The sequence below is a fragment of the Thermobia domestica genome, chromosome 1 (genome assembly GCF_964235325.1).
Source record: "Thermobia domestica chromosome 1, izTheDome1.hap1.1, whole genome shotgun sequence".
In the NCBI taxonomy this organism is placed as follows: Eukaryota; Metazoa; Arthropoda; class Insecta; order Zygentoma; family Lepismatidae; genus Thermobia; species Thermobia domestica.
Window position 1 is genome coordinate 32,287,795 of NC_137454.1, and position 24,149 is coordinate 32,311,943.

The window sequence follows — 24,149 nt, forward strand, 5'->3', positions numbered from 1 at the left end:
CTCAAAGCATGCTTCGAGTAACAAATAAAAAGAATTCTGAAATATGCAGATGGAAGGTTAGTTCATATGTAAAAATTACATGTAGGGAGATGGATGAACACACACACACTACTATAAAGATATAGCACGAGAAAAAAAGACGAAAAGAAAAATTGTCGTTTCAAACGTGTTCTTCTGTCAATTGCAGCAGTACACAATAGTACATTACATACCACGCTCATTCCATGACTGTGTGTGATGGATTCTTTGGGAAACTACTTCGAGGGACTCTAAAATGTCACAGGTATGTTCCAGCCCTGTACTATTGTGTACTGTTGCAATTGACAATAAAACACGTTTGAAACGACAATTTTTCTTTTCGTCTTTTTTCTCGTGCTATATCTTTATAGTAGTGTGTGTGTGTTCATCCCTCTCTCTACATGTGATGTTTACATATGAACTAACCTTCATTTGCATATTTCAGATTTTTTTATTTGTTAGCATTTTCGAGAAAAAAATAGTTGCCATGACTTTTGCAATGACCCTTGTATATAGATATATATTTCATTCCGCCCTAACATACATGCACTATAGATACTCACAGACGCTCGTGCGATTCTACATTTACCTAAGTAGTTAAGCATTATTAACTACACAAATGCTTCTTCCTAAAATACCACTTTATTTTATTTATTTATTTATTTTTTTTTATTATTATTATTATTTTTTTTTAATATTTCATAGTAATCAGTGAAATATGTTTTACTTAAAATTTGAATGCAGAAAATAGGATGAGTTAAACGCCGGCAAATACGGTAAATTAATTAATTTAAAACTTTGATTTAAAGACCCGAGGTGTCTTCTCCAGTCAAGGGTCTTGAGGAATTCACAATGTTGTACTAAACCTTAGTAGTAATAACCATTGATGCATTTTTTAATTATTTATTTCATGGTGTTTTTCTTTCAGTATGAGTGAACCCCACAATCTTGGAGGTCGCTTTTCGAAGTCCTCTACCGAAAGGGAGAGAATATTGAAACGCCGTAAGGATCAGCTGTTGATGCAAGCTCGTCGCAAGTACATAGAGAAGCACACTGGCAGTGGGCTAGAAGCATCTAGTGACAGTGAAAGTGGTGTCCGTAGAAGAACCCAAGCGGATGGGGAACTAGGGGAAGAAAGTTGAAGCTTAAAGGCTGCAAAGGACAAAGGGATAGTTTTGTTGTCCTCGGAGGTAACGGATGGAATTCGAGCATAATTTATACAGAAAAAAAAAGTTACGGCTTTCCCTCTGGACTGCACCTAATATGTGAAGAAGTTCAAACAAATACAAGAGAGTGTTGTTTCGGATATAACAAATGTCCCAACCATTTCCAGCATGTGACACTGGGTGTGTGTGTGCTCTCATGTATATAGAATATGTAGATATATCCAAAAATGGTTGCCAGAAAACTAGGAGTGTTCGGAGGGAGGGAGCGGTTAAGGAATTGTCTGTCATTAATTAACTTTAATGGAAAATGAATTTGAAATGCTCAATTACTCTTTTTAAAAAATATTTTTTTTTTATGTCTTAATAATAGCAGCTTTAAATTTATAAATTGACATTGCACATTACAGCATTATGTAAGAATATATAAATATAACGTCTCAAATTCTGATTTTCTTCTGCAAACATTTTCATAATAATAATAATAATAAAAACAATTTTAATATGGCATGAAGAAAACAAAGACTGCTCATTATTTATGCTGATTTGGTCGTATGAAGCGTCCATTGACTTATTACATATATTCCTTGGATCAAGTCCTGCAGAGCAGTTTTCTATACATATATATATGTAAATGACAAACGTGGTTGTAGATCTTATGTCTTCCCCTTGGAAGGTAAATCAGTAATACATAAACTTTTGTGTATGTATGTGTGTGTATTAAAACACCACAAAATAAGCTTCCTATGTATTTAAAAAAAATGAAATAATACAAAAAAATGTAGATGCATTCCTAGTTGTATAGAGCATGATTTGACGCAGCTTTAACGGGAGTTGTGTACGGAATTATATATATATGTATATATATAATACCAAACAGATTTTAAGACTGAATCAGCTTAGAAGCTAGTATAATAAATTTGTTCTTTTGTTATTAGTGTACAGATAATCATATTTAAAAGTATAATATAGCACGAAATAATTGTGCATAATATGAGGAAGTACTTAATGATTTTTTTTAATCTTTTGAAAAAGATCTTGTCTTTGTGCCTGCGAGAGAAAAAGGCAGAGAAATGCAAATAGATTTTATGTTTTCAGCAATGGGTCATGCAAATAGCATAATATATATAGTTGCATGCATTTTTTTCCTATCTGTGTAATAACCACACAAGAAGTCCAAATATGTATGAATATGTGTGGATGTTTATGTGTGTGCATGGTGTAGTTCATTATGTATTTTAAGAAGACAAAACAAGAAATAAAAACATCACACCATTATGTAAATACCCCTACATGCTATTTAGGGAGACAAAATAAGTATTAAGTCAGTGCTTTCTGCTGATGTTAACTGTATAAATAAAAGATAACTGTAAGAGGTATAAAGTAAAGCTTCCTTTTTTTGGAAGCATCAGTGCGTTTCGCTGAGACAAACTTGTAAATAAATTTGGGGCTTGCAACCCTGATCTTTTGTCATACAGATTTATGTTGTAGCACTGATCTTGTTACCACTGCTTTTATTTTTGTGTTCATTTACCAGCACAATTGAGGAATGTTTATTCCAATGTTTCTGTAAAGCGAATTAGAATAAACATTTCAAAAATTCAATATCTGGAGTGTTTTATTTCAATTATTACAATAAACTAGTTATGTGGCGTAAGGAGCTGAATGGTTATCGCCGCAATAACAGAAACGTATTGGTGAATCCTGCCCTGTGAAAAAAAAACACCGTTATTATTATAAAGGTAACCAAGAAAGTTCTGTCGCTTTTTGTGGAGGTCTGTGTTCAATTGGCCCTCACACCGTGAGTTGAATGCGAATGAAACTAAGGCGAAGGTCAGTTGTTGGTGTGGGTTATATTCAACATACTACCTGGTTTTGGCAGTTCAGTTACACTGTGAACTTGTGTAAGGACAGAGTGAACATAGGATCTCTACAGAACATCATAAGGGCGTGTATGTTGTACGAGTTCAAACTGGGTCAAACTCCGCTGCAACGGGACGGAAGATATGCCAGGCCTTTGGTGAGGAAGTCGTGACTACTCGGACAGTGTAGCGGTGACTTGAAGACGCACTACGTGCCGGAAGACCAACACATGTACAAAATTAAGATCTTCAGGCAGCAATTGAGACGAACAGTGGCCAGACATGTGAAGAACTGGTACTACAATTCAGTGAGAGTGGAGAAATCATTCGGCAACATCTCCATCAACTTGGGAAGCACTACAAGTTGGGTCGATGGTCTCACATGATTTGACTCCGAGCCAGAAGGCAACGCGAGCAGACACCCGTGTTTCTTTGCTATCTCGTCTGAAGAAGGAACCATTTCTGGACAAGGTGTAGAAATGTGATGAGAAGTGAGTCCTGTACGAAGCTCCACGGCGCCATCATCATTGGTTAGCTTCCCATGAACCGGTTCCAAAACAGCACTCCACCAGAAAGTCGTCCTCCTGTGTGTTTGGTGGAATGCTCCCGGCATCTTGCATCGGGAACTGCTACAAGCTGATCAGAGCATCAATGCAACTGTGTACTGTCAACAGTTGAGCCGTGTTCAAGAAAGAAAAAAAAAAGTAGTCTGGAACCAACACTTCTGAATGGCAAAGGAGTCCCCCTGTTACAGGACAACGCTAAGCCCCACGTAGCTAGGATGACCCGGGACACCATTCTCCGCCTTGGATGGGAAACACTTGTATCCGCCATACTCCCCGGACATTGCACCGTCCGATTATCACCTGTTCCATTCCTTGGACAATCACCTTCGATGACACCAGTTCAAATCCCTAGTAGAGATGCAAAATGCACTTGATACCTTCTTCGCTTCACGGCCCACCAAGTTCTACTGCGATGAAATCCATGGCATTCCAGAACGTGGCAGAAAGTCGACGATGCTGATGGGGATTACTTTTGATCTTCCAGATGAGTCAATCCATTCTAAGTGATCAAGCATATGCCGCTCGACCATCTTCAAAAAATCTATTTTTTTTTTTTTTCATGAATGTTTATCTTATATCAGGGTACGTCAAAACCACAATTATTTTTTACAACATCCCATGGCGACGCAACGGCTGCCGCCATTTTGCGTTTTTTTTCGATTTTAGGAGTTTACTTTGTTTTGAATATCTCATCATGTATTTGTCTTACCAAATTGAAAATTGTTGGACCTCTCCAACTTGTGCAGAGCTAAAACTTTGATTTCTTAACATTTTTGCCTAAAACCACTTGGAGGGGGTGAAATCAGGGCCTATAGTAGCAACATTTCTGGACATTGAAGACATGTTTGGAAAGAAGAAACAACTGATGTAGAGATCTGAATTTGTGTGTGCATGTAGTCTGGGGTCATAAGTTAATACACAAAAATTTTCAGACCTGTAGCTGCTCCCAAAGGCCTTTAAAAAAAATAAATAAAAATAAAAAAAAATTTAAAAAGTAAAGTTGGGGATTTATGTCAATTTGGCATGTTTCACTGTCCAGTATCTCCAATCCTGGATAAAAAAATCTGAAATTTTGGGAATAGTTAGTCCTTTAGTATACCATAACACACAACAAAGCGCATTTTGTGTTTTTCAGCAGAAGGGGGTCAAAGTATTAAGGAATGACGTCATACTCTAGGAGGTGTTTTGTTCATAAATTCAAGTGGAAATTTGTTATTGTTGTAGCAAAAAAAAAGTAGGATGAATGGTTAGTCCAGTAAGGCTCTCAAGCTCGTTTCTTTAATCTAGTTTTGACTCTGTCTTATCACACCCACAACAGCACTGGTAAAGAATGCCACTATCAGCAGAAGGCGAGAAAGTCAAAATGCACACTTGACAAAAAAGTCCGTAAGTACTCATTGCTCTTGCTGCTTGCTATATCAATAATATTTAATCATGTTTATTCTTGTTTTCACTGTCAGTTCATGCAGGAGACTGTTGTCCTTTTGTTTGATCTACATTCCGCAGCGAGATGTAGATCATGTACACACAAATTCAGATCTCTACGTCAGTTGTTTCCTCTTCCCAAACATGTCTTCAATGTCCAAAAATGTTGCTACTGTAGACCCTGATTTCATTCCCTTCGAGTGGTTTTAGGCAAAAATGTTAAGAGATCAAAGTTTTAGCTCTGCACGAGTTGGAGACGTCCAATTCTTTTTCAATTTGGTAGGACAAATACATGCTGAGATATTCAAAACAAAGTAAACTCTTAAAATCGAAAGAAAAAAAAACGCAAAATGGCGGCAGCCCCTGCGTCGCCATGGTGTGTTGTAAAAAATAATTAATTGTGGGTTTGAAGTACCCTGATATAGGATAAACATTCATGAAAAAATTAGATTTTTTCGAAAAGGTCGAGCGGTAATTTTTCTTTTTTCTCGATCATTTTGCTTGGATTGACCCAGATACATCTTACGTCACATATCGATGTTCGAAGTTGGTGGGTGAAAAAGCAACAGAACTTTCTTGATTACTTTTATACTATCATTATTATTTATCATCCTGTAAGATCCAGGTTTATATTAAGCTATTCCCATCGTAACCCAAACGTCTTTCCACGTATCCATCTCTCAAGCGACTGAGGTGTAACCGTTCCTGTCCACCTTTTCGTTCCTTCCTTTTTGCTTGGTAGTTGGTTTGGTGTATGACGACTCCTCTTAGCTCCCACTGGGAATCGAATCCAGGTCTCCCGAGCCGAAGATCCGTATGCTAATTTTATGATGACGGAGCTCTTAATCTCTTTTAGCACCACATAATAAACAATAATAATAATAATAATAAGAAGAAGAACTCCCTTGTGAGCACCAAGGATATGAGACCGAACTTAACTGCTAAAGTATGATCCGAACCACTACTCGAGTCTTAAGAGTCAAGTAGCTCCACCGGCAATTGAATTGAGTAGTACCACGCACACAGACCTTACAGTTGCTCACGAAAAGGTACTCGCATACAGTGGCTAAGTGTTAATTTATTAAGCACTAGTGGCCAATATTGATTTAATTAATGGAGACTGCTGGAACTACTCTCACCAAACTTTGCGTTGATACGTAGTAATGGACTGAAAGAAGATGAAATGAATCAATGCGTACTTTTTGGCGCAGGAGACCTGGGGTTCGAGTTCCGAGAACTCATGTGGTTTGGATCTCACGTTAAGCTAGGTCCATATCTCATATAGCCTTGCTGCTGAAAGGAATACTAAACTAAAATCAAATCCAAAATTAATAAGTACGTCGAGAATGGTGACGGAAAAGCTGCCATACACTTAGCATTAGCAGGTTAAAAATATTCCCTTGCCTTCTTGTTCAAATTAGTTCGAGGTTGATTTACAATAAAACTTTGGAGACCCATAATGGTTATGACGTGTACGATTTCGAAGTGAGATTATGATGTGTCATATCTTAGAGGAATTGGGTTCGAAACCCGTTCATCTATGCAACATTACCAATTTCAATACATCCCCAATTACTTCAGCTTGATCTAGACAGGATTTCAGCTATTGAGTAAATTCGTACTGGTAAGCAGGGTTCGCTCGCACAGATTAAATTTCCATCCCAAACATATGTATTCCTTCTAATTATTTTTTTTTTCTGTTAACAAGTTTACAGCTTTATATATCATCTATACACATAAAGACCGATTTCTATTCCACGTATATGTCACCAAATTGTAACGAAAGTCCATGGCGGCAGTGCTCGATGTGTCTTCTTTGGGTCTGAACCAGGGTTGGCTGGTTTAAACCAAGGTGGTTTAAACCGGCTGGTTTTTTCAAAAAAACCAACTGGTTTAAACCAAAAAACAAACAAAAAAAAATGTTCGTAAAAATGTAAGTGTTTGTAAAATCTTGATGAACACACATTTGTAGGTTATCACGTTTCACTCCCGTATATTATTCGTATTATATTCAGACCTAAATTCCCCATTCATTACTCAAAAAGATTATACTACAAAAGCAACTTTTTTTTACAAGTTTATAAATGTTTATTTTGTGATTTTTTTGTAGTTGTTATTATTGTTATGTAATTGCAATCGAAAAAAAATTCTAAATATTATTTCGTTTCAATGTTTACTATTGATAAAATACATCGAAAATGCCGTACTTTGTGTGTGTGTGGGGGGGGGTCATACAGACCCCACGAGAGGCATTTAGTGAAATAAGTATCTTTGGTATCTATTTATGTATAAATGAGTTTGAGCCAAAGTGGACTCAAATAATTCGTATCTTTATTCACTTTTCTTATTGATACGCAGATTAAGTCGTTGTATTTCTTTAATTTGGACCAATAAAAGTCGTTGTTAACTAACTTGAACTAAATTAGTTCTTCAGTACTCCGTAGTACTTTGAAATTGTTCATATGTAATTCTGTGTAATGGTTTCACTTGTGCAACTCTTTATCTTTTAGTCCTTCTGAAATGACTCTTGACAGTTATATTAAGAAGCATGTAAAGATCAGTACAACGTATTTTTTTTTTTATCAGGATTCCTTCGTGAGTGAGTCGGCAGACGTATCGAATTTGTGGCCAATTAGTCCTGGTTCTGAGTTCAAATGGAGGACAATTTCTCTCGGATGTAACTCGAGAAGCGGTTTTTATTCCGCTTTAAGCTTATGTGACCCCTTCCAGCATAACCCGGTTGTTGAATAACAACATCAAGGCGAAATAAACTTATTTCTGTCCATATATGATATGAATATATGGAGCAAATAATTTAAACCATAAAAACCTGGTTTAAACCAAAAAAAAAAAAAAAAAAAAAACTGGTTTAAACCACTGGGAATTTAAATAAAAACCATGGTTTTTGCCAACCCTGGTCTGAACGATGGCCTAGCAACGTAGTTTCTATTGCAGAAGGCTACGTTGGAGAACTACGGGGGATTTCGTTCCATTCCTCTTTTACCGTTTCCCAGAGTCCTCACAGTTCTTACACGCTTTTTACTCAAAGCCCTTTTAAGCAGTCCAGTTGATTGGGCTTGCATATGGAGATTTAACATCTAGCTCGTGGAACGATATGACCTGTATTCCAGTAGACTCCTGTCTATTCTGGTAGAATGTGACGGACGATCTTGAAGTGTGCGATGAAGCTTTGTCTTAGTGGATACAGACCCTGTTGATCTCGTTTCCGTACATTTCTGGTAGTTTCTGTTTGTAGATTGGCCTTAGGATCTCCTGGTAGTACTGCGAATTGATTTTGCAGTACTTCTTCACCCTAGGCATCTTCAGTTCATCTCGGTGACAGTAGCCAGCAACTATCAGGAACGTTTTCGGGAAAGTCTTTCTGCAGGCTCGGACTCATCTTTGTGAAGCGCCTTTGTCTCTGTACATGATGGCTCTTGGTTTGCCACAGCCGAAAAGGTATTCGCACACCTCATCCATTGTGGCGATGTTCCCCACTTTTGGTTTGCCAGATGACGCTCGTACAGCTTCCGGGCGTTACCCTTACGTTCCCGTCGTTAGAAATCGGTAAGGTGATGACTCATGGTCTTAATCACCTTTGCAAGCTTCAGTCGTTGGGTGGCTGACAGTTCTTAAAGACAGTTATTGTTCTCGTTATCAACATCACATTACTTGAACCCCAATGTTGACTAATGCGACATCTAATCCAACCTTTACCATGTGCAGGATGTAGAAACGTACCACAACAGAAAATGCACTGCGGATTACCGCCCTCAGAGTCTACAGCTCCCCGCTTTCTCTTGTTTCCATCAACATTTCTCCTGCGCCGTTTGTTAACTTGTCTTTTCTCTGCCTTCCGTAATGTCTCTTCAAGTACTGCATTTTTGTGTGGAGTATTTGTCAGAATTGAAGCACCTACTTGTTTCCGTTTTGTGATAACTCGATGTTCGTGGATTCTGAGTAGTGGTTGGATGTCAGCAAATAACACCAAACAAAATGACATGGGCATATCGCACAGAGAAGACATTCCACTTGGTCCTCGTTTATATGATCGTTTCAATTACAGTGGCGAAGCGTAATCCCAGAAGTAGGGTAGGCCCAATAAACTAATAACACAAATAACATTTAATGTATCATAAAATGTTTAAAATTATAGTCAGAGTTCTATTTTTCTTATTGGGTTAAACATAAAACTACCAAATCTATTTATTTTAAAGAACTTTCTTAGCTATATTTTTAACCTGTTTAGTTAAATTTATGTGCATGCATATATAGTGTTTTTGTTGTTGTTGTTGTTGTTTAAGAAGAAAGAATGAATATTTATATAAGCAAAAGTAGACGGAAAGTAGTCTATTATTATTATTATTATTATTATTATTATTATTATTATTATTATTATTATTATTATTATTATTATTCCAAACATTTACACGAGGAAAAGACTCAATATGTATGAATGGAATATTCCTATTTAGCTCAACTACAAATATTTTGAAGTGCAGTTAATATTTTCTTCTGTCTAGGATTTGCAGAGGGGATGGGAATTTCCTCCTCACTTGCTGTTTTCATTTCCTGCATATTTGAAAATGGAGGGAGAGAAAAAGTAAGTACATTCTTACAGTTAACTGTCAAATTTCTTGGATAAGTGTTTGTTACTTGCATCTCCCACTTTATAGTAAGTACAATACTGCATTTAATTAATGCATCACATAATAATGACTTCACTTGAAATGTTACTGCTCAGAAGTAACTTCATTTGAATCAACGCAAGATATTTAATATTGTATTCTATGCAGTGATATATTTAAGGGGTGGCTTCCGGACTTAAGCACTCAACAAAATTTTATCGTAACTTTTTATTGTTTTATATATATATATATATTGCAGAATTTTCACATTTTCAGGAACAAAGTTGGCAAAGCCCATCCCGCTCCCTTAACGAAATCGTAAATACTCCACTGATTCTATGAAATAGAAAATTCAACTAAAATTACACACAAATATTATTATTTTATTCTGTATGGTAGCGTCTGGTAAATTTATTCATATGTTTAATGTATCAGACTTATATTCTACAAGCTATTATGGTCCAGGCCCCATGTAGGGGAAAAAAACAGCTGCTCTGAATAACTTCTGAGACTATATTTCTAATTAAACAAATTATCACTAACAGAAACACATAGAAACTTCTTACTCTTTGTTAAGGAAATCATTTTATAAGATATTAGAATTGAAAGATGACTCCAACACTGAAACTAGACTTCCAGAGTCGAGTCTTCACACCTTCTCAAGAATGCGTGCAATTCCCAAACGATAATAGCTTCACTCCTTGAGCAGCATAGCCCGTAAGCCTGTCTAGCGAGCTCGTGAGGCTCACGCGAAAGGGTCTCCAAGTGTTTCCAACCTAATATTTTGTTACCGAAAAAGAAAACGAAATTTTGAAGTATTAACTATTTTATAAGAAACCAAAGATGAAAATATACAGTAGAAAACACGGTAGGCCCGGCCTCAGAACCTCATAGTACGCTTCGCCACTGTTAGATTATTAGGAAATTTAGGTTCTCCTAGAAGTTATTGGCGACTCTACTAGGTGTTTTAATTAGCATTGAAACAAGATCTACGGAAATGTCTGGAAACAATATGTACTGCTACTTGCTGTCATTTGCATGCTCTTTTTGGTCGGTGGTCTCTGCCACAACAAAATCAGCATCTTTAAATATGTCGGGGTCATATGGATATATGCCATACTTCTTAAAACCATTTATGGCATTCATGGGAGTGCACACTTTCAAATAAGCTTCTCCAAAATTTGACTTATCTGGAAAAGTGTGACCACTCTCCTTGGATGCTTATTCAATCACTTTTCCAATGCTGAATCATGATAAGTACTCAACGGAAAAGTAAGTGACACGAGAAGTGGTTGGAGCTTGTGGACAGTGTGGGAGTAGATAAATAATGGTGACGAAATTCGCTTCAGCTGGCTCAATAACATTTTCAAATGCTTCGAGTGACTTGAGATTTCCATCCATGATTAAGAAGGCAAGGTCATCCCTGGATACGTTTGCCTGGTGGACGAAATATTATTATGATTCAAAGACGAAAAAGGCAAAACTGTGTCCAAGGCGTAAAATGATTTCTCCAACTCACTGGGATCAAATCATTAATATCATAATAGAATAATGCCATCTTGTACAGTAAGCTTGGGAAGTAACGTATTTAGTTTGCGTTACATTTCAGACGAGTAACAACATGTATATTTTTTTCGGAAACGTTTCTTTCCTGTAAATGAATTTCCCAGAATGAAGCAATGACCACGAACTATGTCAATGACCGACAGTCAGGCACCGACACACACAGAAACAAATAAGATCTTAGTGCCATTTGTTGTTTTTAGAAGGTGAGTACAGCCTCAGGGAAATCACGTGTACTGTTTGCAAGCATCTGGAAGATTTGGTCAGCTCCAAATCAGTACATTCAGTAAGTGAACTGTAAGTATAATGGTAGTCTGGTTTACTTTGGTTGGTGTTGTTTTTATAAAGATGGAGAATGAAAATATTTTATCTTTCGAACATTTGAAATCATACTTGTTCTTAAAAGCTGAGGATGATGGTGGACAGAATTTAAATGTAGGTGTCTGAAGTGCACCGGTGGAATAATAATATAACAATAATAGTGGTAGTAGTCGTACGAATTTTTATTATTTTGCATATTCAAAGTTTCGGACCTAAAAGTAACGCATTACTTTCGAAGTAGGATAACAGTTGCTTTTCAGAGGCAAGCAACGCGTTACATTTTAAGGGAAAGTAAAGTAACTTGTACTGCGTTATATTTTTACAAGTAAATTACCCAAGATTGTTGTACAGACAGAACACACACTGCAAGCTTCAAAGTTCCACACATCCAACGTTTATACTGTATTTCTGAATCACAGTAGACACTTTAAATCAACACTTCTGGAAACAGGTATTTCTTGTCCAAAATGGATGCATGAAATGGAAAACGAAATAAACGCCTTCCCACAATTATGACCTCACCAGATACATTAGTTGACGCATTTCATCGACAATGGCACCACTATCTGGGGAGAAGTTTGGCTTGATTTTTTTGTCGTGCGATACAAGATAGTGTTAATAGGTTCGTCATCGTTCTATGTTCCTACAGATGGCACGACTTGATGATGAGCATGCGTGAAGTGTCATGTAGATCCGTCAACTCATTCGTATCGTTACAGCTGGTCAAAGTGTACGTGTATTTTTTTTTTTTTTATTTTTTTTTTTTTTTACTTTTTTCACAATGAACAAAATTCCTAGTTTTGAAAGGTGTAGCTCCAAAACAAAACCATGAACGATTGGTAAAAGTGTATAAAGACTCTTCACTGGAACTCTGGAACCTACTGATGAGCGAATAGGTTTACATTTATGTGGCATACCTGCAACACCTTCTGAAATCAGTTTCAAACATAATCCAAGCCATAACCGGTATTCGGTAAGTTCTTTGCGAAGATGAATAATTTGTTGTCTTAGTTTCTTGGGATCAAAGCCCAAGGCAGTTTTCATGAAAATGGACAATATTGCGGTTCAAGTTGAAAGCACCTGGCTCTTTCTTTTTAATGTATGCCAAACAATTTTCTTTTTAATGAATTAGGTCCACACCTAATCTTAGAGGGCATTACATATATCAAAAATGTGGAAGACTCTATTCAAATCGACATATCTATTCTAAACATATTTAGTACTTTAGAACTTCCATTAGATAGAGAAGAAAAGACGTCGGGTCATCAAAATACGAGGAGGTATCAAAAAGCTCGTGCAATCATCTAGAAGGTAACGAACTACGAATCTCCTCGGACATGCATTTTGTAGTTAGGTCCTTGTATGCTAACCATGCAAATTCTGGACTCATTAGAACAACTCTTCTTTTGCAGGTAATCATTGAAGCTGTAATGATTGACAAGCTTGAGCCACAGAGCATCATTAAGTTCCTCCATCTGCAGGGGAAATCAGCAAAGCACATCCTCGAAGAGATGACAGAAGTCCATGAGGATCCTATGACATGGTATCCAGGTGGAAACTGCAATTCCAAATTGCACACATGATCACCGCGGACGCCCCTAGATCTGGTAACCTTCTTTCACTGATAATGCCGCTTGACGGAGAAACTTGAGATCATAATGGAAGACGAAGGATAACCATTGAAAGTATTATGCGTGCATGTAGGTATGAGTCATGGGTCTGCCTGGAATATCATTCACAAGCAGCTACATCTTCAGAAAGCGTCAGAACGATGGATGCCACGACTGCTCACACTTTTCCAGAAGGTGATCGCGAGGACGCTGCAAGAGAAATGTTGTATCGCTGTGAGGTGAATGAAGAGGGCTTCTTCGGCAGATTAATAACAATGGATGAAGGTTGCGTTTATCTTTATGAGCCAGCAACAAAGGGAATGTGCAAACAATAGAAATACCCCTATCAGCCCCCCCCCCCCTTAAAAAAGGTACGCGTGCAGAAATCTACCGCCAACATGATACAGTTTTCTGGGACTGTGACCACAGTTTTCTGGGACTGTGACAGTCTGACATCATGACAGACTGGGGCAAACTACTACTAGCACCTATTATTCCCATCTTCTAAAGTTACGAGAGGAACTGAAGAAAAAACGTCATGGATTAGTCACAAAAGGGGTGCTGTGTTGGCAGACAATGCACCAACTCATTCAACCCATACATCCATGATAAAGGCAGTGGAACTAGGATATGTAATACTGCCCCACCCCCATACTCACCGGACTTAGCACCAAGTGACTTTTTTCTCTTCCCATAAATGAAACTTTCACCTAGACGACGCCGTTTTGACAGTAGGGAAACGTAATTTCTGAGGTCAAACTGGTTTCAAAGCCAAACTGCAGACTTTAACAAAACAGGCTTACGGAAAGTAAAGAACCGCTGGCAGCAAAAAATGCACGGCACGGTGACTACGTAGAGAAGAACTAATATCATCATGATGTCAGAATTCTCCACAGTGGATTTCTCCTAGATGATTACACGAACTTTTTGATACCACATTGTATAGGGCGTCCCACAAAGGGTTTCAATTGTTTATACTTCAATAACTCGAACCAAAATATGATTTTTATAAAGTCAGAAAGATGTCCAAAACATTACTGCATGATGTTCTAATCTGGAAAATGTTCAAAATATCCTTCTTTGGTAACAACACATCGTCAGTAACGTTGTGGGACAGACCAACAAACATGTGATATGGTTTCCATTGGAATGGATTCACAGGCAGTCTCAATCTTTTTAATACTGACCTGAAATGACAAAATTTCACCATAGTGATGTGTAATAATTATTTTGTGTACACGTTGTGAAATGGTGTCGATATTCATCACCAGTTGGGACGTTTGTGGGGCAACTGGCCTTGCTGATCATACTGTGCAGAAGTGAATGCGTGAATTTACGGGGGGTAAACTGACGATTTGTCAAGATTGGACGGAAACCCAATTTGTGTAACCATATTAGTCCTATTGAGACCCTGGTCATAGAGAACAAAAGGATAACCTTTGAGGATATGTAACCAGTGTCGGACTGGACAGGGTGGCGAGGCGGAGATTTCCGTCTGCGCCCACCCTCTTATGGCGCCCCTTTGTTACAATAAAATATGCTTAAATGTATTGAACTTTAGTTAAAATTTCCATTATTCATTACATTAAATATCATATGACAGTTATATTTCAGATTTGTGTAGGCTATAAGCTGTTAAGTCGCAGTGCTCTCTTCGTTGCGGGTGCCAGCACTGCCAGATGTTCATGGTATATAAATCTCGGTCTGATCTAGTATTATCACAAGTGGCCTTGTAACTGCTGATGGCTCATTCGTTTGTTGCGTTATTTGACTGTGATAGGGTTAGCATCGAAGCTCAAGGAATTCTATAATTAATTGGTGCTTCTGCACTTGAAAAAATGGCATTTTCCTGATACCAACAGCAGACGTGGTTGTCTTCCTTTTCCTTTCTCGCCTATTCTGTGCTCCCAAACATTTCTTTTCTTGATTATTACGCTGCTATTCGAACTTTCACCTATCATTTATAGCCGAGCGAAAGACTTTTGTTTCATTAAGAGGAGCAGAGTGTTTCTCAAGATGATGCGCAGGGTCCTGTGTCTGATTAAGTAGATTTGGCAGACATAGTGATTTCTGATTCAGTTATAGTTCATCAATCGGAGACTCCGGTTTCTATTCTTGAATCAGCTACCAAACATTTGCCACAGAAATCGAATTCCTCTTCAAATGACAAAAATGTCTCGGTACCCGAAAATGTGAGCGGCCAGCATATTTCTTCTGGTTCCACAATAGAAGGTTCTAAAATCGGAGCAGAGAATCAACTTGGTTGTCCCTCTGAGTTCAACAAAAGATGATGATGACCTGCACCTGACTGAAACGAGTATTAACTGTATACTTGCGTTTCTTGAAAATCATATAAACGTGTACCATCGTGTTCTTCCAAATGGAGATTTAGTTCAACGAAGTTGTTGTCATGTAATACTGTAATCAAAAGTGCATATTACAATGTTTGTATGGTATTCTCCAATGGCATTAACAGTCCTTTTGTTACTGAATTTAAGTTGGGTCAAAAACAACATTCAACAGCCATACAGAAGCAAGTCGCAAGAATTCGGTTTTTGCTTTCACGTCCGATAACGCAGGGCCGACATCGGTTCGCTTCTGAATTCCAACTTAGCAACTGTCCAGAGTGTTCACAAGAAGGAAACAGAAGAAAGGCGTCGGGTTGTTCAGCGAATAAGTGATATTGTTTTGTTCATCGGCCATCAGGGTATTGCCTATCGTGGTAAAATGGAAAGTGACTATTGTCTCTCTGATAGAAGTGTAAACCATGAAAACAATTGCTGAATATGATCCATTGTTGAAGAAGCATATTGAATTGTCCATAAAACATCAAAAACTAAAAGAAAAATGAAGACAAAAGCACTTTTTAGGCCGCGGTTTCTTAATTACATTTCAGAATCTTTTATTAATAATGTAATAGTTATACTAGGAAAACATTTTCAGAAAACTGTTCTTAGTAGAAAGTTCTTTCTGCTGGAATTAATAGCTTTCAAGCAGATCCTATTCAAGATGTGTTAATTCTAGATCAACTATGTATAGTTTTACGATACACATATGAAACTTTTGTTTCTGGAAGCTTAGTTAAGCTAATTAGTCTTCACAAGGCCAGAAGAATAGACATGCTAGAAGTTATAAAACAAGAGCAATATTACCAATATTAGACTATCTATTGATAAGCCTGCTGGATGCTCATTTGACGGGGCAGCTAATATGTAGGACAAATATAATGGTTTGCAAGCCTTACTAAAATAGAAAAATCCTAGAGTGATGTACATGTGATGTATATATGCTCATTGTATGGCGCATGTCCTTAACCTTGTCAGTGATGCAACACTGTGCTGCGAACAGACAGAAAATTTACTTGGATTATTTCAATCTATAAGAACTTTCATTCGAGATTCGCATTTGCGAATGTCGGTTGGGATGGAAACAAGTGAAAGGAATATACGAGTCACGAAATAGTTAAAAGGGTTCAGAAGCTTCGGGTAATATTATGGTAGGTGAAACATAAATCTCTTTCACCCTAATTCTGTGAAAACGAATATTCTGTTTATGATACGAAGAACTACGGTTTAATAATCAGTGTACTGTAGGGAATAAGTACACCCAGTGACTTGGATGGAAATACAGCTAGAATAAGAAGTTTACGAGCCAAATGGCTGAAATTCGAAACTTTAATGACAGAAGCTCTTTATATTATGGTGGAGCTCTAATGACGGAGCTATTTGGGCTTACAACACTAACTTCGAATTACTAACTGTCCCCAAAGATGGCATGGGAAATGGTCCAAACACTAGCAACAGGTTTAAATTCACTCAGAGAGAAATTTTCTCACCTGTATGGACACATTAAAATGTTTTCGGAAAATCTTAACAGAGAATGGGATGAAAACGAGCTTCATCTCAGGGCGGGTGCTCATTTTGCAACGAAAAGGATTAGACGATGAAAACACGTTTTGACGAAAACTACTCTGATGAAGACTCGTCCTTGCAAGAAGGCCAGAGGAAGAAGTTTCAAATAGAAACCTTTCTACAGGATTTGTAATACCCTTTGACCAGTGTTGAGGAGAGGTTTTCCCAAGTGAAAATTAATGAAAGATTGTGCCTGTTTGGACCCGAAGAGATTTGAAGAAATAAAGAGAAGTGGATTATCAGATGGAGATGGATGAAAACATTAGCAGAAAATACAGGCGTGTAAAGAAACCCCGAACTCAAACAATTTGCAACCCATTACAAAGATATTACTTCAAGAATCTGAAGAATGCTTCTACTAGTGACTAGTAACGTTTACACTTTTGTATGAGCTGACTTTAAATGTAAGAACTTATAGCAATTTATATTGTGTGTACAAATATGTTATGGCTCTTCCAATTACCCAAGTAACGTGTGAATGCTTATTTTTTAAGTTGAAGATCATTAAATCAAAACTGAGATCTCTTTCGGGGCAAAGTCTACTGGAAAATTTAATGTAGTGAATATGTTCAGAATTTTCCTGTAGATTACGACGTTATTGGAAGCGAAATAGCAAAAAGCTTGAGAGATCTTAGACGTGAAATTCAATATAGTCTCACAATTGTCCTAATGGTATTTGTGCTGGAATAGGTAGGCTACTGTTAATTTATCTATCCTACATTTACATTTTTGTTGGCTGTAATTATATTATTATTTCGTGCTGTGCAACATTTACGGTATTTCGCACTAATCGTTTTGTGTTTAACTGTGTATGCTTAATGCTGTCAACATATTAAAAAAGTCATTTTAAAAACCAAAATGTTTACATAAATTTGTCCATAAGGCGCCCCTCAAGTTTCCATATCCGCCTAGTTCTGACAGCTCCAATCCGACACTGTTATGTAACCTTACACGATTCTCTTATTGTATCGCCGAAAGAATCTTGTCGGGCCACTTCAAGTTATTAAGATAGGTTCATGTTAGACCCCTCGACTGCTGAATGAAAAGATGATGGTCCCCCGAAGGCTCTTTATAGAATAACATAATCGAAGTGGTCCCTCATCTATTCTGCTCCCAGAAGTATGCCCCACTGAACTCTACTGAACGATTCATTGTGAGGCAGCTTTAAGTCCACAAATGATCTCGGAAGTGGCATTTTCCAGTGTCTAAAACATGCCCCACAAAAAAAGATTTCTCAGAGACGCTTTTGAATTTTAGATATAAAGACTCCAATGATGTATAAAAATGGACGGAAATTGTGTTGAAAACTCTCCGAAATATTTAACTCGAAAAGTGAGAAATGCGGAGTTATGAGAGAGCGGCACTTAATTTTGATACGCACCTCATATACAGTACATACAGCACAATCCTATAAAACTGAATGCCACATCGTCAGTTTATTTTAAAAAACTACTATATCGAATTTTGAAGTGAAGACAGGACAATTTGAAGTAATCATTATGAAAAACAATACCAGTATTCAAATTAAATATTTCAATTACTAATATTGTTTCATTTGAAGCGACTGCATTTTGGTAAATACTTGCATCTGAACACAATAATGCAGTGTAATTATCCAGAAATTCAAACCATAAGCTTACCAAGCCGAGGTGAACGGAACTCAGAAGCTCTCGGCGTGCAAAACTGTGAAGCATGCCCTCTATTTTACCAAGCCAAGACTGTCCCTGGCCGAGCTCGGCTACCAAATATAGCGATCTTTATCCCTCACCAGGGAAGGGTCCGAATGGGGCACTCGAGTTGCCGGACGACATGTATCAGATATGAAAGAGGGCGTGAAACTATGTACATATGCAAATTTACAGCGGCTGAGGGCAACATGGAAAAGCAGGAGAGCCGGAAGAAATATAGCCGACTATAGGGCCCAGCAACAGAGAAAGCTACGGAATCACTAGTTCTACGCGTGAATGCTCTCAGTAAGTAAGGTCAAATGTTTAGTAGTAGATGCATGATAAGATCCGCTATATGTAATGAACATCATGGCCACCATATTGAGTAGCCATCTAGAATTCGGATTCACATTGTAAAAGAGAAAGTGGGTAATGTGGCATATGAAATAGCAATGAAATTTTACCAGGAATTCATTGGTATTAACGATTTTGTAGTAAATTTATTGCGAGTGGAGAAGTAACATGCAAGAAAGTGAGGGGAGATTTGAACAAACTTCGGAATAACCTGTCGGAATAATGTTGGCACATGCAAAGAGCTGGTAATATTGCAATGTTAAAGATGGATAATTGTTGTCACGTTAGAATACCCGACACAAAGGAGGGATGGGGATTACAGTTACAATTACGACGCGGTTCTTCTCAAAGAAAATAACATGTATCATCACATAAGCAAATATACTGATAGAGATACATAGCAATCTATGAAGGACAGTTGATGTGAAGAGTATCTATAAGAGTGTGATTAAAACAAGAGCTGTTCTCACCTGTCACGCTATCATCTATCTCTAACGTTTGTTATTCTTCGACCACTGTACCAATATTCACCAAAAACTACATTTCTGATCTACACAGGGATTATTGTCGCACGTCCCAAACTCATGCACTAATTAACCTTCCTACCAACCACTCTATCTTACTTGATTACTTCACTGATAACGTATATTTTAGATAATGAGCTTTCTCGCGTATTTTCTGTCTGCAAACAGGGCACAGAGTAGGTGGAACGGACTCACCTTTAGTCTCTTCTTTCTCTGTCTCCTACTCGCAACTATTCTGCATATAAACATACTTTTCCTTTGGTCTGTATACAAACTAGAGTTCTCCAAGCAAGTTCCAGTTTTTGCGTCATACTAGTGAGACTATTACAGAGTTTATATGCGTCCTTCTTGCATGTTACTTCTCAACTCGCAATAGTTAGTACCAATGTATTCCTGATAAAATTACAGTGCTATTTCATATGCCACATGACTCTCTTTTATACTGTGAATCCGAATTCAAGATGGCTACTTTCAATATGGCAGCCATGATGGTCATTATATATAGCAGATCTTATCATGCATCTACTACTAAACACTTGACCTTACTTACTGAGAGCATTCACGCGTAGAACTAGTGATTCCTTAGTTTTCTCTGTTGCTGGGCCCTACGGTCGGCCATGTTTCTTCCGGCTCTCCTGCTTCTCCACGTTGCCCTCAGCCGCTATAAATTTGCATATGCACATAGTTTTACACCCTCTTTCATATCTGATACATGTCGTCCGGCAACTCGAGTACCCCAGTCGGACCCTTCCCTGGTCAGACGATAAGGTACTTGATCATCAAATTTGATTCAGATACGCTCAGTAGTTACCGAGAAATAATTATATACCGTCATTTCCCATAACTATGGTCCAGATTTTGCATATATTTGGCCATATTTTTCTAATATTTGCCGCAGAAGTGCATGATTTTGGCTTTGGGTAGTCTATACCTTCCGCTAATAAAATAATTTACTGTCGTTAAACTAAGCACTCTACGTTCATATTTATGAAAGAAAATATGGTGGTACATAGTTATGTTCTGAGTTGCCCAACAATGGTCCATGAATAGATTGTGGTGTGGAAGGCAATGTTGGGAGTCAATTTACATGAAAATGAAAATCTACAGAATAGAAAATTTATTAAAAAGAAAATAAAAGTATTAAAGTACAAAGTTTTTAATAAAACGGCACTGTAAATTATCAAATAGTACCATTTATAATATCAGTGATATTTTAACATTAACACTACGGTACTACACTAAAGAAAGCACCAGTACCATTACAGGTTAAAACTAATTCAATTCAAAGTACTGTGCCATACCTCTGTCAAGTTCTTTCACTTTGAAAAGTCCTCGGGAAGAGGAAATTTGCTGAGGTGGAATAATGTTAATGATTATATCACTTAGTGGATAATATAACCTATCTTCTTGTTGTGGCCATATCCAGTACGAGCCAGCTTTTCCATACAAGAAACAACAGCCCCTGTCTCCCTTGTTTCCTTTACAATGCCTGCCCATAGCCTACTGTCATAAGACACAATAACATACACACCCTCTTGCAAGTCAACGCCATTGCAACTGGAGTTTTTATGGCTAAAGATGTTGGTAGAGAAATCGTCTTCGTCTTCATGTAACATAGAGACATTTGTATCTGTATCTGAATCTGAGAGTTAAACGTGAGAGTTCCGGCTCGTCATCTTCACTGTCTGAAGATTCAAATTCTTTTGAAACTCGTCTGCGCTTCACTTTCATCTTACTTTTAGAAAGCTTCCGTTTTGGTGCTTGAGATCCACTTGTGGAAGGCTGTTCTGCTGCAACATTTCCCAAACCTTGAAACTCATCTATTGAAATGCTTCTACCAGGTTCAACATGTAGTTGTCTCTTCCGGGTAGTACCGGTACATTTTTTGAACGCTAACGCATTGGTATCATCATTATTAGCACTGGTACTGGTGTCGTTTCCATAATGCATTTTCTCTAAATGTTGTAAGAAAACGGTTGATACAAGAGAAGAAGTTTTGTTCCTTTCAGGATCAGATGATGGCAATCTATCTAACACTTCGTTCCTGTTCAGTGGATATATTCCAGTTTTGCGAAACCCAAACTGTAGGTTAGCTGCTCCTCGATCATGAAGCATTTCCATCAGCTTACGCAAGAGGTTCGGAAAAATAGCTTTCGGAAGGGTTCCTTGTTTCCGTCCTTCACCAGTAAAATAAGCAATCAATTGCTTCTTGGCATTTAATAATTTAGTAATTTTCAATAAAACTGATAGACCGAAACCCAGGGCCCCAGCCTGGATCCGCCACTGCCTATAGTCAATGAAATAGACCTAGGGTTGAACTAAGAAATAAAGGTGCAAACCAAATGGGATACATCTGTGGTCCACATTGTAATAACACGCTACCACATTTCACAGACTAGAATTCCCAACTATGGTCCACGAAAATTGTGGTACATTGTTGGGATTCAAGTTGAAGACTTTTGTTTACTAGCCTACTACACAGAAACAATATAATTTCCTTCAGTAGTTTATATCTAGTTTTACTGTAGACATAAGACTGTTCTTAAAATAACAACTTTCATGCGTATCATACTTATCAATTTTATCCACCGAAGTTTACTTTCCACACTTTTGTGCACGAGGCAGTTATTGTTATTTTCATCACATCACGTCTCCCGCGCAAATAAAACCCGCGCGTTCAAACCAACTATGTTGCCCTATTGCACCATCTATTGGATGTTCTTTTCGATGCCTAGCTTAACTCCCGGCAGGAAACCGTACTAGCTATTGCTAATGACGTCATGAGAGTTGTCTTGGACCATAGTTGGATGCCTGGACTATATTTATGGGAAATGACGGTATATACGAGGGTCATTCGGAAAGTAAAGAACGTTTTTGTATAAACACTTTAATAACTGATATACAAAGGCGAAATTTGTGTTACATACTATGTGATACTTAAGTTAATTTTCGACATAGTCGCCGTGTAAATTTAAACACTTGTCATACCGTGGTACAAGTTTTTCTATGCCTTTGGCATACACAGTTGCCGCCGAACTGTTGAACCAATCACTAACAGCTTCCTTAAGTTCTTGAAATTTCAGGAAAGAATTCGTGCAGCCCATCAATAGTGAATCGCCTATCCTCTTGAATTTTCCGCTCAATTCTTCCTTTGAGTTCGTCAGTCACAACAGAAGGCCGGCCCGAGCGTTCCTCATCGTGCACATTCGTCCGTCCGTCATTAAACATAATGCACCACTTACGAACTGATGCTTCATTCATTACATTTCCATACATCTCAGTGATTTGTCTATAAATTTCTATCGGACGCACTTTTCTTGCATTCAAAAATCTTATCACACTACGAACCTCACACTTGGCGGGATCAGTAATTGTATCGCACATTTTACAGTCGCACAGCGAAGCAATAACGGCCCGTAGCGGATCGCAGCTGGTGCCAGACTGAGGCTAAACCATGCCCAGGTCAATAACCCAGCGGCAGTGGGGGTGGGGGAACACGCGCACGCGCTAGCGCAAAACGTTCTTTACTTTCCGAATGACCTTTGTATTATATATATATATATATATATATATATATATATGTCTACACTCGCCAAACTTTCAAAACAATTTCATCATATCTTCCATGATCAGACCTAATGATTTTTTAAAGCGAAATATTGATGAAAATAGGAGGGGCATACTGAAAGTCGTGAACAACATGTTTTCACAATAATAATCTTTAGTTGTAAGTGAAACCAAGTATATCATCTCAATCTACAGTCCTTTCTTTCTTTCCTTCCTTCCAGACGTTGACGCTGTTTGTTGCTAGGACGTGCCTACAAGCAAGAAAAATGAAATCTTAGGTTTTACGTCCCACGGATATGCCGGTTAGGCTAAAGGAGACGGTGATGATAAGTAATGTCCGGATTTGCATGTAATTACATATTTTTTTTTTCTTTCATATGTAGATTCGTCAAATCCTCAAATGTTTGTAATTCTCACCTGTAGGGTGCTTCAACTCGTTTCATATTACATATTTTGACCAATATTACATACATCTATAGTTTCCTTTTTTTTTTTTTTATACATAAAACTGTCTTAAAATTTTGCGTTTACTGAAATTTTAATTTAAAATAAACTCCTCAACTGTGCAAGGCTTGCATCTAGATTCAATTTTGTCATGTCTATCTTTTCGTTTCTTTACCGAAAGAGAAATCTCTTTTTTATTATTTGTCAAACCATGTTTCGCAGAATTTTCGCCGATAACAAAAGAAATATAAGAAGAAACAAGTAAAAATCCTCCCTCCGGGGTACATTATCAGCGCCCTTTATTCTCAACTCTGGAGGAGGACAGATCACGTGCCTGATAGGTGACTGGCCAGGAAATTCCTAAAATGAAGTCTATTTGATTGTTATCGGAGGTCGGACGGGAAAAAAGATGAAAGCAAATCCTGCAATTCAAGTTAAAACTGTATGCTAGTGTGCTTCCAGAAATTTACTCCAAGAGTTCGTTCCAAGAAGCTGGAGACAATGGCAATATCATAGCAGGTAACCT

General features: G+C 37.7%; 1 protein-coding gene across 1 annotated transcript in view; it reads left to right on the plus strand.

Annotated features, from left to right (window-relative positions):
• Positions 1-2,786, plus strand: part of LOC145684322 (E3 ubiquitin-protein ligase AMFR-like) — a 271,548-nt gene extending 268,762 nt beyond the window's left edge. The window contains exon 9 of the mRNA XM_081756518.1: positions 947-2,786. Coding sequence (XP_081612644.1) covers positions 947-1,160 — 214 coding nt within the window. The 3' untranslated portion in view covers positions 1,161-2,786. The remainder of the gene's footprint in view (positions 1-946) is intronic.
• The last annotated feature ends 21,363 nt before the right edge of the window (positions 2,787-24,149 follow it).